The 17,843-nt window shown below is 33.2% G+C and overlaps 1 protein-coding gene across 1 annotated transcript; it reads left to right on the forward strand.

The window, feature by feature from the left end:
* Positions 1 to 12,996: 12,996 nt before the first annotated feature.
* On the forward strand, positions 12,997 to 16,360 carry LOC147405968 (ninja-family protein AFP3-like). The gene is made up of 2 exons (XM_086433874.1): positions 12,997 to 14,075; positions 15,681 to 16,360. The coding sequence occupies exons 1-2, from the start codon at positions 13,421 to 13,423 to the stop codon at positions 16,121 to 16,123; spliced, it is 1,098 nt and encodes a 365-aa protein (XP_086290000.1). The 5' UTR covers positions 12,997 to 13,420; the 3' UTR covers positions 16,124 to 16,360.
* The last annotated feature ends 1,483 nt before the right edge of the window (positions 16,361 to 17,843 follow it).

Below are 17,843 nucleotides of genomic sequence, written 5' to 3' on the forward strand. Positions count from 1 at the left end.
TTAAATGCACTTGTGCACTTGCGTTTGCATAGCCCATTACACAAACCTCATTTACCTATGAAAGTTTAAAAACCTGGATGCCTAGTAGTCTCATGACTCGAGATCGCTTATTTCAGGTACGGGGACGAACACATCCAACCCAATCACCAGTCTAAGACGTGTATATTTCAGTATGCATCGAGGTTTAAAGAATGGCTAACCTCAAATCACTTATAGCCGCTTGCATCAAGAAGATTAAAGGCATAGGACACAAATGTTTCAAGATATATCAACCCTTGGTTATTATGTAATTTTTTTTAGCCCTTGAAGGCAAAGTTGTAATGTCCAAAGAGGCAAAATTGTATAGATTTAAGTTTTCTTTCATTTATATTTTTGTATATGTTCCCCTTGGTAAATGGGAAAATCTATTTTTTTTTCTTTATGTTTGCATCATCTTAAAAATTAAAAAAACATTAAAAAAATTTAGCGAAAATAAACATTTTGGTATGTATTTAAAGCACGAACTGGTATAAAAATACCTTGGTTCGTGCATTAAATACGGACTTAAAAAAAAATTTGTTTATTTTATCCCTTATATTAGTCCTAACAATTTTTCTCTTGAACATTATTTTTGTTTTGAATTTTAAGGCCTAAAAATGATTAAATGAATTATTTTTATCGTTAAGTTTAGGGCTAACCACTCGCCATCTTTTTTTTATCCAAATGAAACTCGCCTACACTCTACTGATCAAAATTGATCTCAACCCAACGTGGCATACTATCAACCTCAGTAACAATCAACCCATTATCGTCTATAACTCATATCCATTTGAGTTGGATCTACGACTCATATTCAATCCAAACCGGGTCCATGACCCGTATCCATTTTAAATTGGGTCCACGACCCATACCCAATCCAATTGGGTTTACAACCCATATCCATTTCAAATTGGGTCCACAACCTATATTCAATCCAAGTCAGGTCCATGACCCATATCCATTTTAAATGCATGACCTATATCTAATCCAAATAGGGTCCACTGTGGCGCCCCGCCAAATGCTAACACAAATCCCCATGTTAGATCTCGAGGTACTAGGTGGCACCTCTAAATTTCGGCATGGTCTCCTCTGTTTATGTTAGCATTACAAGGCGTTCAACATGCACCTGATAAACAACATACAATCTTGCATATAAACAAACAAAATATAGTACTAACGGAAGCCATATACGTCTAATAACGCACGATAGATCAGAGTGCGGAAAAAGAAATTTATACACGAGATTATACAAAAATTTCTCGTTTTAACAAAAGTCTTAACGCTTAGAACAAAATCTATAATATTTTTGGATAAATCGATACCATTAGGGGGTATAACCCCAATACTCACTAAATGACGGACTCTGGCTGTCTATCTAACCTACTAGATGATTTTCACTCATTTTTTACACTTATCTCGCCAAGCTTCCGGATCTGAAGTATTAGGAGACTCTTTCCCTATTAATGGCCCAATTTAAATTTATTGAGTCTTTTATGACTTTAAAGGACTTCTTGCAATTTAAGAAATATGTAGGGATCAAATTAAAATTTTGATGCCTACAGTTAGAATTTAGAGAAAACTATCAAAACGGTGCACTATTCATCTTAATTCAGAAAACGATAATTTACCATTTTTGGAAATAAGTTATTTATCAAATGTTAAAATTTAAAATGAACAATATTTTAATATAAACAATGCCATTTTAGCATCTTTTTTAAAAATAGTATACATATCCCCTAATTAAGTAAATAGATAGAAATATAACTATTATAATATGATGATATTTCGTTCCAAGATTTAGTTTATTTCAGTATTCGACGACCTTATAGGCAATTTCTGACTTCGATAGAGAGCTAAAAATCTAAAAATCATCATCTTCATTAGAGTTAAGGTATTATAGATCTAGAACAAAACTATCAAGTGTTAAAATAAACAAAATCTTGAAAGGAAACATTAATGTATTAAAAAAATTATATTTCTGCATGTTTACTTAAACAATGGATATGTACACTATCTTATAAAAAGATGTTAACAGAGAATTTGTTATATCAAAACACTATTCATTTCCGTTTTACCATATTGGTAAAATAACTTATTTTTAAAAATAGCAAATTGTCACTTTAGAAATTAAGATGAATAGTTCACTAATTTGATAGTTTTTCAATTTTAATTCGGTGCATGTTTTGAAAAATTACCATAGAATTTACTTCAAAAGTTGCTGTGAATTTTGATCAAAATCCAACTCATGCAACATTGCAACCCTACCTTCCATAAATGATTCCCTAAATTTCATAAGTAATTTGTCATTGTTGGTTTAATAAAGAAGACCTCCTCAGGATTATATTTTGTAATAAACTCTAGCATATCTGGCTAAAGACCAATACTTGAAACAAGTTTTTATGGGAATTAACGAGTTATGCATATGCAGGTGCATACTTGCTTAGATAAAGTCTACGGGTGATAATACCATAAACCTGGTTTTGACTCCTACTAACATTGACTTATTGTTAGTATTAAAAATAGATTTATTGAGTATGATATACCCAATGAGAAGAGTTTCTTTCTAGGTAATCCTTAACTTTTGACTAGTAACTTGATAGTCCATTTAGTAAATTTTTAATATCTAAATGGTCCATCAACCTCATCTTTCTATATAATATTTTTGGATTAGTTAAATTTTTATTTTCTCATCTTCTTGACATATTTAGGTTTTTCAACGACAACTGCAATCATTTCCAATAATGTTTTATTGTGAATGATAGATGGAAAACATTATACTCTTAATTTAGACCATTTAGATGTATTTTTCAATTTATTTCGATGATATTATAACAAAACATGATGAATAAATTTTGAATTCTATAATTTTTAAATATCTTATCATAACTTTTGATTCGAGTGTCTGTTTCGCAATTATAATGTATGCATTTTGGATATTTCGAGAAGATTTATTTAGTATCAAAGTCAAAAAAATAAAAACAAAAATAAACAAAAAAAAATCTTAATCACTGTAGACACCCCATTTTTACACTCGCCTGATTAATCAACTCGTCAATCCAATTGCAATGATTCCCAATGATGAATGTGTATTCCATTGCTTTATTTTGTTACCAGATGTGTTTCAGAAATCCAGATGAGATATCTCGAATTGACAAAAACCTTAGAAATCACGCTACGCTAGGAAAATACGACCCCAGAAACATAGAAATCATCATCTTACAGACCAAAAAGAAACTTCACGATAAAAATCACTAAAAAATTATCAAATTACCAAAATACCCCTAACCTCAAAACAACCCTAGAGCCTACGTTATGCTTAGGAAAACTTTCTCGAACACATAAAATAATAAATCGGAATCAAATAAATCATTTCACCAATTTTAACAGAATTTGATAAAATTACGAAAATGCCCCTCATAAAGTTCACAATCATCTCACATAAAAATTTTCATAAATGATACAAACCAACATTCTCATTGAATTCCTTACGAAAAACCGATTCTAAAACTTCCTAGAACATTAAAAACCGACTTGAAACGTGAAAAGTCCTCTCCGGGGGCAAAACGGTAATTTCACAATTTTCATAATTAAAAAATTCGAAATTAATAAATAAAATATTAAATAATTAAAGTGAACATTGATGAAATTAATTTAAAATTTTGAACCTAAAAAATCGATCAATCGGATTTTCGGATAAAATTGTTGAGGGTTCGTGGGATATTTCTTTAAGGACCCCTCCATTTGGGGGTCCAAAGAATTAAAGAAATAATGGAAGGTGGTTCTCCAAAAATTAAAAGTAAATCAAGCAAGACTGAAGTCAAGGTATTAAAGTCAATCAAGTGAGACTGAAGTCAAAATTAAAGTCAATTAAGTAAGACTAAAGTCAAGATATTAAAAGTCAATCAATTAAGACTAAAGTCAAAACATTAAAAGTCAATCAAATAAGACCAAAAGTCATAATAGAATTATAATTAAATAATAACTCTATCTAATAGAGTTCTAACTTAAAAATAATTCTACCTAAAACAATTCTAATTAAAACACAATTCTACCTAAAACAATTTTAACTGAAACACAACTCTAATTAAAAGATCTCTAATTAAACACTAACTCTATCCAAATCAACCTTAAAAAAATTCTATAAATAGAGGTGCTCACACCCTATTTTCGTATCAAATCATAAACCCTAAGAGAAGTAGGTCTAGAAGCTCCCCTAGCCCCCCATAAACCCTAGTTTTGGAGCCCTAACTCCTTACCTAACATCCCTCCTTCAATTTTAGTTTAGAAAACATTTAAAATCCCTCCAAAAATACCCCCAAATTCGCAACAAACTTGAAGAGTTCAGATCCAAAAACAAGGAGATACCTTGATCTAGGAGATCCGAAGTCAAATCTGGAGACAGAACGAAGCAAGGGAGTACAGTACAAGGAGCTCTTTTTGTTAGATTTGAGGGAACAAAATCCTTGCTATCGGAAAGGTATGTAATTTTTTTATTTTTATCTAGATTTTTAGTAATGTGATATATTTGGGAAGTTAGTAGAGACCGGCTTGGCCGGGCGGGGTTGGTGCCTAACACCTTCCAACCCCGTAACATGATCCCCGAATTCAGATTTTTTGTGGTAGATTAGTTCTTTTTATCCATGTTAGAGTCAGTTTGGTTCCTAGACCACAATAACTAGGTGGCGACTCCCAAACCTCAAGAGTCAAAAGCGGATCCGCGCACCCCACGGATTGAGGGCGCTTTCAATCACATTTATAATGTCGAGTTTAACATTTTTATTCTCGAATTCAACATTTCTTTTCCCGGGTTTAGAACTTTTTATTATCGAGTTCAACATTTGTTATTATCAAGATATGTGCAAATAAGTTCTAAAAAATAATGATTTTTCTCTTTTATCCTTTTGGAAGGACCTTCACACACCACTTGGCCAATGATTGGGAATTAGCCAACTTGCTCGGATAAGGCCTTTAAAGTTGAAAAGGGAAAGAAGAAGAAAAAAAAGGTATAGAATTACACCAACCTAATTCCTCCTTAATTCTTGGATTTCTAATTTTACAAAGTCTGGATATTAAATAGAGGTGGTTTTTTAGGGGTAGCTCGACAATGGTCCAGATCCACCAAATATTTTCTTTTTTTTCTTCTTAAATTGAGGTATTAGGCTTCTTTGAGGATTTGATTAATCTTCTTCCCCCTCCTTTCCTCACGCGCAAGGTATTTTCTGGGATAAATCTTTAGGGGTGGCTTTTAAGGGGGATTTGAACTCAATACCTTAGTTTCGTGAGGTGTGATCTTAGTCACTCCAGTAATCCTTATATGATTCATAAAAATTACTAAAACAATACCAAGGTGTTCATTATAGGTAAAAATTTGTGTCCTCGTACATACTACTTCGACCATGTGTATAACCCCTATGGCTGTTCACGAGTTGTCAAATCAATTAACAAAGGATATTGACTTGTGTGGAATAATTGTGTTAGCCATTGTTTCCACATTCATTAATGGATGGCCGTAGTAGTGGTCCAAACATTATATGCCCAATGTATGGCTCAAAGTTCGTACATGACTCTTTTCTTTGATTTTTATTTATTAATGGCCCTACACAACATCCATCCATGATTAATTTTACTATTTTGAGATTTTAAAGTGAGCTAGACTTGTCCATCTAGTCTAGTTGCGTGCATTAGAATCTTTTTCTATATGTCATGCAATTTTGGGTGTGTCTACAATTATTTCTTAATTAAAATTCATGACTAACCTTTTTAATATCTTTATTTTGTAATTGCACCTCCCATCTTGCCCTATTGTCCTTAATTTTGTAATTTTGTACCCACTTTATTTCATTAATAGGTACATATATCTAGGCTTCACGATGAGATCTACATTGAGATGAATCAAATATTTGAACCAACGGTCTAATCAAATCGGACTAAATTTATAAAAATAATCAGTAAGATTCTCTTCAAACCGATATTTTATAAAGAAGCATCAATTTTTTCAAAATCAATGGTACAACCGTACAAATCATTATTCTCATGAATTGATTCTTGAAATCTAAAAAGTTACTATAACAAATAAAAAATCATTTTTAATGGGATTTTTTTTTTTAAGAGAGGAAGTTGAAAATTTTGTAGATTTGAAAAAAAAAAAAAGAATTTTTTTCATTGATTTATATATAAGAGTCTAGAAATTTTATTTTTCTATTTAAATTATTATATATTAAAAATTAATTAATAAATACAAATCGATCTAACAGTATTGAAACTGGGTCGGACCCATCCAATTAAATCATTTTAATTGATTATTGGTCCGATTTTTAAAAGATTAATTGGATCCCATCCACAATCCACAGACAAAAAAAAAAAAAAATACTATGCGTTGTGTACTTACTATTGGAAAACAATTGAAGGCGTCAATCGAGTACAGACGGAGTATTCTATTTTTTTTGAAAATGCCGAAAAAGCCCCTGATTCATCATAAAAAAGGGTAAAAGCGAACCTGACAACTAAACCACTTTTCTACGTTTATATATTAATATATATATATTATCCTAAAAGAATCAAACGGTTGAAACGTGGCGAGAGAACATTTGATACAACGACACGTACACTAGTACTTACTTTATCAACGATAGCAACACACTTTGGCCAACCCAACAAAACAATCAGTAGTGTTTTGTCGTTACACAAGGTACACGTGGCAGAAAACCCTTATGAAACTTAAATTAAATGTCAAGATCGATGACGTGTAACGACAGACAATATCCGAAGAAGATCTGTCTCACTTTCAAATGATAGCGAGTGACAGAACGTTTCAAAAAAAATTGAAGATATCCAATCAATTTAGAACACGACTCAAATTCTCTTGTTTAGAGAAAATGTGGCTTTAAAGGATTGGATATCTTCAATCTTTGATGTGACTTTTGTCCTTTTAAGTTTTTCTGGATAAGACATGCGACAGCTGGTGATGTCAGCGTTTTGGGTGAGAAAGTCGACACGTAGCTTTCACAAGTTGATGTTGTTTAGCTGTTGGGGACCCTCTAACTGAAGACACGTGTTTGAACAACAGATCATAGACACGTGTGGTCTTTATCCCACTAACTCCTACTTGCTATTAAAATAAATATAAATAAATAAAGTGTAACTTGGCCGGCTGGGCCCCACTTCTTGGATGACCGAAAGGTATATACGTTTAGCCGGGGACCACCATACACATACACTTGTTATTTTCCTCGCCGATTTTTTCTTTGAGAGTTTAATCGGTGACCAAGAGACGTGTTATATAAACATTTTGGAATTTTTTCTGCCAACCTTTAGCTATAGTAGTATATAAATGAATATACGATGAAATGCAATTCTCACCGTCCACGTGTTTTTTTTAAATCTGTAATATGATATGTGGATTCTGAATCTTGATTGGTTCTTGTTCTTTGATCTTCTTCTTCGTTGATTTTGATCAAGCTTCTAAATCATGTAGTTATATATTTTTTGTGTACATATTTTTGACAATCAAATCAATCTAAAATTTGATAGTATAGGTTAGAATTCAAATTAAATCTGGACCCTAAGGTTAAGCAAGGTCTTATTCTAGCATAGTTCAACCCTATTGTACCTACGGTGCTAATCAATTCAACGTACTTGAGTTGGACTGAATGCCTACTGGAAGAGTAAAGCAGAGTAGTGTCAACAATAAATTTTACAAATCTACCTTGAGATTTGTAAAATAAGATTATAAATAATTTTATTTATTTTAATGAAAAAAATGAGAGTACCAATCTCAGTATTTTACACTGATTGATAGTCAAGTACAAAATAGTGATGTATGTAACTTTTTTCTCTCCGGGCTTCGTACTTTATTAATTGAGAAAATTGTTTTTACGGTGACTTTGTTTGTACTTGATCCTCTATATAGGCTTTTGTAGATTTTCTTCTTTCTAGACTTCACATTTTATCGGTTGAGAATGATTTCTTGACTTCCGAAATAGGGCTTTATGCTTGATCTTCTCTTTAATAGGAGTCCGAATCTTTAAAGAACTTTATTTTTGGAGGAGGGTTCAAGGGTTTCTTTTTCTCTAGAGTGAGAACTTTTATCTTCTAAGAAAAAGTGATCAAGATCCCCTTCTCAATGAGAGAGGCTTTAGTATTTATAGACTTAGGGTAAAATAATATTTTCAAATATGCCTCCTTATCTAATTGGATTTTACATAATTGATTTAAATGATATTTGATTATTGATCCAACCATTTTAATGGAGTTTGAATTTAACTATGGGCTAAACTGTTTGTTGGGTGTATGGACTCAATACTTAACGTGGATCACTTAAATTTATTGGATAATGGGTTTTATTTACGAAAACACCAGACCCAAGCTTGTAGGAGACACATTCTCAATTAATGGACTCAATTTGACCGTGAGGCCCATTTATAATTTTATAAATTTTTATTTATAAAATTTGTAAAGACCTCCTTAAAATTTTGGTGCCTACAAATGCCCCTCAAGGATGCGTTATTAAAAACGTAGTTGAAGATGATGCATCCTTGACTATGTCGACAAATGTATGTAAATTCTTTGGTGAAGATAATTCTTTTTTGCTAGTTTCTATTTTTGACATATATTGAATGATTTTGCTACTGTAGACATGAGATTTTCGAGTTCGAATATCTTTTTTACTTGGTTTAGAGTCACCATCATTTTAAAAAAAAAAAGTTGTGAATGGTCATCTAAAAAGTACTTTTCAAAGAATTATTTTTTGTTGCTTACTTTCGTACGGATAAGGTCTATTGGCCCACCTTAGACTTAGGTAAGGGAGTTCATATTATGGAATAGGGAAGTTGTTAGGATTTTAAAAGAAATTTTTAGGAGTAAAGTGGGATGAGATGGTGAAAAAATGATAGAAATGTATGAGATTTAGGAATAAGATATGTGTAATTTAAAGATGATGGAAGGGTATTTGTGGAAGGGGGTGTGAATTGATTGTTTATGATCCAAATGGATTAGATCTTTCAACCCATTTGACTTAAGTGTTAAGTGAGTTAAAATGAGTGGATTTTAGTTGGAAAATGAGTGTGTGGAGTGGTTGTAGATTGAGTGTTAAATCAGTTAAAATAAGTGGCTTTGATTAGAAGAATGTGGATGCAAGGGAATGGTTGTAAATTTTTTGGGAAGGTGAAGGATGTGATGATATGTGTCCCCTTGTGATGATTTTTGGTGATTAGTTATGATTATTGAATTTGGATTGAGACTTGAACTTGAGATAATGGTTGGGTTTTGAATATAAATGGGTTTGGTGGTGGGTCGTGTGTATAAAGTTAGGTTTTAAGTTTAATGAGCTTTGGTAGTGGGTTGTGTGTGTGTTTGGATTAGGGTTAGGTTGAGGAGTGTGTGATAATGATTTATGAGAGAGTGAGTTTCTAGCCCATAGGACAAATAAGAAGGGATCTTAGACTATTTATTGGAAGGATAAGTTAATTTTTTGAGGGTTTGGACCTAAGGGCATATTCCAATTTTTGTGGACTTTTACACTTTGCATAGAAGGCTCATCCAAATTTGAGTATCTACAACACCCCTATATAAATATACAAAATACAATAATAACGGAAGTCTATATACATCTAATAACGTATGATAGATCAGAGTGCGAAAAAAGAAATTAATAGATAGGATTATATAGAAACTTCTCACTCTAGCAAAAGTCCTAACGTACAATTCAAAATCTATAATACCATCTAGATGAATTGACGCCACTAGGGGCATAGTCCTAATACTCACCAGGTAACGAGCTTTGGTCATTTATTTAACCAACCAGGTGATCCTCACTCGTCGACTCTATGCCCGTCTCGCAAACTGCAAACTTTGAAACTAAAAAAATGAGAAGAAAATGGTAAGTAACAATGTTTATCCAATAGGGAAGTAAAAAATTCTTGTTAATAATATCATCCTAACATGAACGAGTAAACATTCTGAATCATTTCAATATATACAAATTTTTACAGAATGAACTACGATTAACTGGTACATATAACCAGGGATTGGCAACTAAACAGTTAAAAATTCACATTACATCAACTAAACAGTTATAACATTTTCTTTTTTACATGAATCTAATTGATAAAATTGAAACAATATATATATTTTCAATTTATAATCCAAAATAAGACAACAGATACATAATATACAATGGTGGAATCGTGGAATTAGAGAGTTGAGATTCTACGACTGGATCACTCCTAGTCGGGACATGATGTTCTAATAATAAAGTATTAGTTCTTGATTTTGTGGTTGGTTAATGCATTACCACACTTGTGGAATCATTTATATATCTTACGTTGATTGTTTAAAGTGACCGTAAGTAATGGGTCTCTTTTTGATGTGTCAGAACGTTAGATTACTCTAACTTGTTGATGATCACTAACTAATCATCTTCATCTGTGTGTATCAAGAATGCATGTGATTCCCATTATACAACCTCATTCGTGTGCAGTTCCTTTTACATTACAAGTTTATTGGTAAAGATAGAAAGGAATAAACCCGGATTTCAATTGTGGCTTCACTCACATACGTGTCCCATACCACGTATGATCTTTGTTGTCTCTACCGTACATCTTAAGATAACATATTACTCCGAATAATATGATTGATTATCTCTTTAGGTATTCACAAAATCTTTAACAATTCACAAAATAACTATATTTATATTTAACAGTTCACAAAATTAACATTACAGAGTTCAAAATGTATATCAAATTTCCTACCATGCAATTGTGGCCCAACTACTTAAAATAAATAATAGTATACAGCGCATAATCGTAAATAAACATACAAGTAACCTCGTGACAATAGAAAGTAAATTAAACCTGGATATCCATTTATCAACTCACACATAATATCACAATGTAAAATGCAGACATCACCCTTCGGGTGAGATTTTGATATTTTTATCGTTTTATCATCTTTTTTTATTTTTGCACTTTTCAATTTTTTGAATACAACATTCATTTTCCAATATTCATCTATTCAATATGAGTTCACTGAATATTAAATTAATTTTCAAACTTTGAAACTTATTTTTATCATTTAAATTGAAAAATTATAAAAGTTTGATCAAAATGGAGTCCGAACAGTGCATAGGACCAACAAACTAGCAAAAATAATTCGATAAAATTTCCCACCTAGGTATAATTTGTTACAAAATACAATTAGATACGTCAGATACATATATTTTATATGAATTTAAAATAAGTAACGAAAATTACGCGTTTGTAATTAAATATAAAGATTTATAAATATTTTAAATACATTTTTTCGAAATCTACGATTATCAGTAAGAATCATAAGTCCTTACCAATATTTGAGTTTTAGAATTGAAAAATGTGCACGAAAAATAAGGTGAATAACGCAAGGAAATTCAAAACTTGATATGACTGATTTTTTTAATCAGATTCGGTGATTTCGAAGATCTCGACAGTGGCGTCTTCTTTTCCTTTTGCAACGAAGAACAGTTTAGACTCTAAGTCAATGAAATCGAAGATTGAAGGGATGAAATCCTTGTATATAGTACGATTGATTTTCAATGAAATATGAAGAAAAATAAAAAAGGATAGGCGGGATTTATAGAGTTCGACTTCACGGACGTTTTTTCCTTCTTTGTTGAACGTCGACATAAACTAGTTCATGATGAATCTGTGGATCAAATTGATTTCAAAACCAATGTTTTAAAAAAATGTCTTTGACTGGTTTTTGATGAGTTTAAGAGACAATTAATACTAAAAAAATTAGAAATTTGTTTATATATAAAATATTATGATGCAATCTTCCTTTTTGAAGTTTTATTTGATGATAACTCGATTTTCTAGACTCCGAAATTAATGAGTGAATATTTTTTTCTATAATTTTTCATTACAAATTTAATGGTGTGATCAAATTTTACAAATTCTCGCTCTAACAAATATTCACTTTTTCAGTCCAATCTAACCCGAAAATCAAAGTTGTTTCCATTTTTTAAGATAATTCGACTTTTCGGACTTGAAAGTAACGAGTAAATACTCAATTTTTTATAATTTTTTGTTGATGCAATTGAACTCTACAAATTCTTATTCTAGAAAAAATTCATTTTTGTAGTCTGTTTCGATCCGAAAATTAAGGATTTTGCAATTTTTTTGTTTGGACTCGCATTTGAATGTGTTTATAGGCTAACTTAGGCATTGAAGACTCTATGAAATAAGGAATATGGAAGATCTTGAGGAGTGATAGATCGTTTGATCGGGAGATTGAGAATGTCACGATATTGACAAAAATTACCTCTACAACCACCATCCTACTCTACCAGCCACAAGAGATATTACAAGCAAATGGGGAGCGGAGAAAATGATGATCGTCCCATGAGTGATCTTAAGGTGCACGTGATTAAAAGCTAAGAGTCACGTCATATGTCAATAATTTGGAGGAATGCGCATCAATTGTCCATACAACGAGCCACAGAGAAGTTTTTACAATTCAGCACCTACGGTGCAAGTTAGCAAATGAAGTCGATCTAAGTTGTACATTCCTCGGCTACGTGGTCCTTTCCTTGAAAGGAAGAGTCGCGGACGGAAACTGCGGTTGGAAAGCCATTGTTATTACGCCACCTGTCCAATTCTCATGCCGTAACATCCGCAGTTCTTGAGAACAGCTAACATGAGAGAGAAAGGTCGCCTATTTACGAGAAAACCCCCCCCAAAAAAAATTTATCGACACGTGTCCATTTGTTTTCACTTTTAGTCATTACTTTAACGCCACGTGTCTTCAGGACAAAGGAACCCACTACACTCCTTTCTTAAACATAAACATAACGATGGAGACCTCTGTTTGGCGTCTCTGATGTATCTGAACCCAATAAACCACGTGTCGAATGAACCTACTCCTGATTGACACGTGTCTCTACAGGAATGGAGGTTTATTTCCTCGTTATAGGGTATTTTGAGTGGTTTTTTTTCCTTTCTTTTCTTTTTCTCTATTTTTTTTTCATAAAAATCTCTCTCTCTGCGTGTTCTCCTCTCTCTCTCTCTCTCTCTCCCTCAATCATATCATGGCTTTATCGATATTTCCGGTGCGTTATGGCCGGAAATTAGCCGGATAATCTGGAATTCCGGTATCTGAGAATCGTTTTGGAGGGAAAAAAAAAAAAATCTGACGAATTAAAGTTAATTTTAGAAATTTTTTTTGAATGTCTGTGTTCATGACTTTTCTAGTGGTTTTGTGCTCTTCTTGTATTTTGATTTTGAGTTGTAGTTCATCTTCATGGTGAAGTTTTTGGATCTGGGTATCTTCAAATCTGATCAGATAATAGTTGATTTGGGAAAAAATAGTAACAGAAGCATTAAAAGTTTCGATAAATATAAATATATATATATTTTGGGTGATTTGTGGGATGGGTGAAGCAAATGAAGTGGCAGAGAATGGATATATGAGAGATCTGTTACAGAGATTTACAGCAGGAAATCACCATCGAAAGCAGACTGAATATAAATCTCCAAATGAAGAAGAAACCGAAGAGATGGAGCTGAATCTTGGTCTCTCTTTAGGAGGTTGTTTTGGGGTAGATCCAAAGGAGAAGAGATTGATTCGTTCATCATCGATTTCTGGATCAACTAGGCTGATTAGGAACGAAGATTTAACTCTTACAAGGACTAGTTCGTTACCTGTAGAGACCGAAGAAGAGCGAAGGAAGCGCAAAGATTTGCAGTCTTTGAGACGACTTGAGGCGATGAGGAAGAGATCTGAGAAACAGAGGAACTTCAGAGTGGGTAAAGATGGAGCTTCTTTGGGGGGAATTTGCGAGGAAGATAAGGTAGTAGTAGAAGAAGAAGAGAGATTAATAATGCCTATATTAGGTTCAAAACTAAAGATTGAACAACAATTTAATATGGTTTCGAGGGGTTTCTCTCCTTCGGTTGGGTTGCTCAATTGGGTTGCCCCAGTGCCCGCCTTGCGAGGATTTGTGCAGCCTTTGTCACAAGGATCGATTGGATCGCAAGGGAGCAGCTCTTCTGGGATTTCTGAATTCGAGAGCCGGCCGAGTCAAGGTAACCAATTTTATTTTTATGTTATTTGATTTGATTATTTAGCTTCATTTTGATCGAGTTGTGTGTGTGTGTTTAATTACTTTGTTGAAAATAGAATCGAGGATAACAATAGACATAGAATTTAGGGCAGGGAGGGGCCCTTGGTGTAGAGTTCCTTTTGTTACGACTAAACAGAAGAAGACAAGGCACAAACTTAACAAAGGGAAGTTAAAATGGTTGGATTGTGTTTTGTGTTGTTATGTGAATTTGCCTTAGTTCATTATTCTCTCCATCTTGATGGGGAGTTGTTAGGTTTAATTTGTAATTGTTTTGCGTCATTGAGGATTGACCCCTCTAGAGAACCATATTAGAAAAGAATCACACATAAGAAGAGGACACAAATTCATGCTGTTCAAGTCAATGGGTGAAGGTGTTTTAAAGATTTCATCGAAAGAATTATAAAAAACCTCATGGCCTATACAAATCCCAAATCCTAATATTGAAACAATTTGGAAAGCACTTATGAGAAAACAATTAGAAAATCTAATACAAATATTTCATCGAAAGAAAGAAAGAAAGAAAGAAAGTGTACACTCTTTGCGTTATTTTTCCTTGATTGATTTCATCCTGTTACTTACATAGAGGTTAGGTTACTCCTCAATATGATCTGAGTTACATAGGCCCAGAAGTTCGAAACAAATTTAGACTTTTTGAGACAATCAATCCCCGTATAACATTGGTAGTGCTTGATTTTGAGACAAATTCAGATAATAGTTTTTACTTTCTTTTCAATTTTAGTGGGGATTAGAAACTCTTTTTCTTGGTCAAGTTCCGATTTCCGTCTTGTGTCATTTTCCTCTCTCTCTCTCTCTCCCTCTCTAGGTAAATCTACTTGGTTGCATCTTTATAGTTTTTGTTCCTGTTGATTAGTTGCGCTTTATATCTTGCACTTGTTAAGGAAGGTATATTATTTTTATTTATTTTAAATATCTTGGATATTGTCTTCCACAACAACAACAATAACAAATCTGCTTAATAAATCCCTCTTCCTTTGTTCAACTCTGTCTAGATTCAAGTCCTTGTTATTGAAAGATGTTGTCTTCCACACACAATGAAAAATGATAACCCCCTTCATAATTGAATCAATGTTCTAATGTAAAATTCTATTTTACTTTGAGAAACAATTTGGGATTAGTTACTCAACCGATAAAATGAGGATTGAACCTATGTCATCAGCTTTGGAACTTCTGTGCTCTAATTGATTTTTTACCAAGGACACTAGTGCAAGTCCTCTTACATTGTACTAAAACAACTTACTATCAAATTGCAAGCTCCGTTACCTTCAATTCACCAGACATGGGCCAAAGTACAAATCTTTCCTTGTAGTGAAGTGGAAGGAACAACGTATGGAGAATTCTCTTCTCTAGAGAGGGTCTCAAATTCGATCTCAACTTATTATACTTGCATGCAATTTTGTTTTGTATATTCCTCTCTCCCTCCCCAAAACACTCACACATCCACTCCCCACACCACTATTCATGAGAATTTTTTTCAAAATAAAAGTTTTTCTTTTTTTATTTAAGTTCCAACTGTGTTCTTATGGGTTCATGGAATTCTACATCTCAGGGTTGAGCAATTCCGCTGAAGGGAGAACAAGCCCTGCAAGTGTGCAATCATTGCCAGAGCAATATGAGCAGAAGCCCGTTATTGCTCCTAGGGCTAGATCAGCAACTACTGAAAAATCCGACATATCCACTGGAGTGGAGGTGGAGGTGGAGAATCCATCAAAAAAAGCTAAAGTGACAGACGACAACGGAAGCACGAGGGAAATGGGTATGAAAGTGATGGAAGAGATGCCATATGTGTCAACTACAGGAGGAGATGGGCCCAATGGAAAAAGAATAGAGGGGTTCCTCTATAAGTACAGGAAGGGAGAAGAGGTGAGGATAATGTGTGTGTGCCATGGCAACTTCCTTTCTCCAGCAGAGTTTGTCAAGCATGCAGGAGGTGGTGATGTAGAACACCCTTTAAGACATATAGTTGTTAACCCCTCACATTCCTTGTTGTAGTGTTTAATTGGTGGTATCCTTAGTCAGTCAACCTTTCAAAGCAGGAAGGGTGATGATAAGAGGCACTTTTTTTTTTTTCTTCTTTCTTTAAATAGAAGGAAGCTACTTTTATTAGTTTGATGAGTACTTGATGTTTCTTCTTGAGAAGAAAAAGAAATGGTTGAAGAGCAAAGTGCAACTTATGTGAAGGCTCTTATTGTACTTTATTTTTTCTTTAAGGAATTTATTTTTGGGTAATTTTTATATATCCTGCTATTTTAACTAAAGACTTTTTCAACCCTGTCTTGACTTCAGTTTTTAGGGAAACACTTTCCTTGGTAAGATTCCAAATCTTATTAAGGATCGTAGAGCTCAAATGAATTACCATGAGTCAAACTAGCCTTATTAAGTAAGGATTTCACCCTCACTAGGGACCATGGGCTCAACTTGTGGCATCCAACACCATGATCCGCTGCTTTAGGGCTGTAGAGGACAAAATTTTACGATAGAAATATTTTTTTTCGAAAAAGAAAGTTATTTTTTACTTTCGGAGTTACGTGATAGTTTGGTAGCTGTCCATTTTTAAAACCCTAGATTAAGCTTAAAGAAAATTGTTTTGTCCATTTTTAAAACCTTAGATTAAGCTCAAACAAAATTGTTTTGTGAGTTTTTCATCAGAGTTTTTTCACAAAATCTATAGGGCTGTGCAGTTGGATTGCCAATGTGGTAATCCAACCTTTGTGAGGCTTAAAATTTTCAATCTAAGTTAGGCTTAAAAGGATCCTTATCTGAATTTAACATATCACATATGCATAAAGCAAGGCTTCGTTTTATTTTTAAATTTTTCCTTGGCCGTAGATTTTGGCAACCTCTCTTCATTTTCTCTATTGTCATGATTGTAATTGTGGAGGCCATTTTAATTATGCCACATGATGATGACACGTGTCATAGAAAAACCAAGTGCACCGCAATGTTAAAAAAGGGTGAGGGAGGGAGAGAGGAATTCACACCCCTCTTAAAAAAGGAGAGCACAAAATTAATCGAAGTATTATAGAAGAAGAGTAAGGTAAGATCTTAAATTGGCAAATAAGAGAAAATGAGCTACAACTGATCTGGAGTAGTCCAGTCAAACCAAATGGTCATTAGATAAAAGTTAGTACACATGAAACCAAACAAAAAAAAAAAAACAAAAAAAATCAACTTTAAAGAAACAAGTAGTAATAACACATCTTGACACAATCACTCTAGGAGGCATCTAACCAACTTCACAAAAATACAAAACCTGAGATTGTAAAACTCTTTTAGAACATATGAACACAGTCTTACAATTTGCATAAGATCAAACTCAAATCAAACCCTTAACTCGTATCTAGCCGGTATCATGGCGCATGAACAACATCGAGAAAGCCACTAAACCCAAGCATGTCCTCTTACAATGATAAATGAGAAAAAGATCTGAATTAGATTGATAGAACACCATGTGTCAGAGATATTTTCTCACATTTAAGTAGCATGCAACACTTACACATCAAAGTTCAAATCTCTGACAAATGATGAGTTCACCTCCTAAAAAAATTCAAGTGTGTCCCAAATAGAGCAACTCACCTAAACGCCTGGGTCCGCAGTGTGGTGATTTAAGTGACATTTGTCTTGAGATATTCATTTATATAAACTAAATCTTTAAAAGAGAGGGTTGGAAGTTGGAGGGGGTAAAAAGACTAACAGGTTGAAAGAGAAAGAG

Source organism: Akebia trifoliata, chromosome 3, assembly GCF_017979445.1.
Source record: "Akebia trifoliata isolate Shusen 1 chromosome 3, ASM1797944v1, whole genome shotgun sequence".
NCBI classification, from domain to species: domain Eukaryota; kingdom Viridiplantae; phylum Streptophyta; class Magnoliopsida; order Ranunculales; family Lardizabalaceae; genus Akebia; species Akebia trifoliata.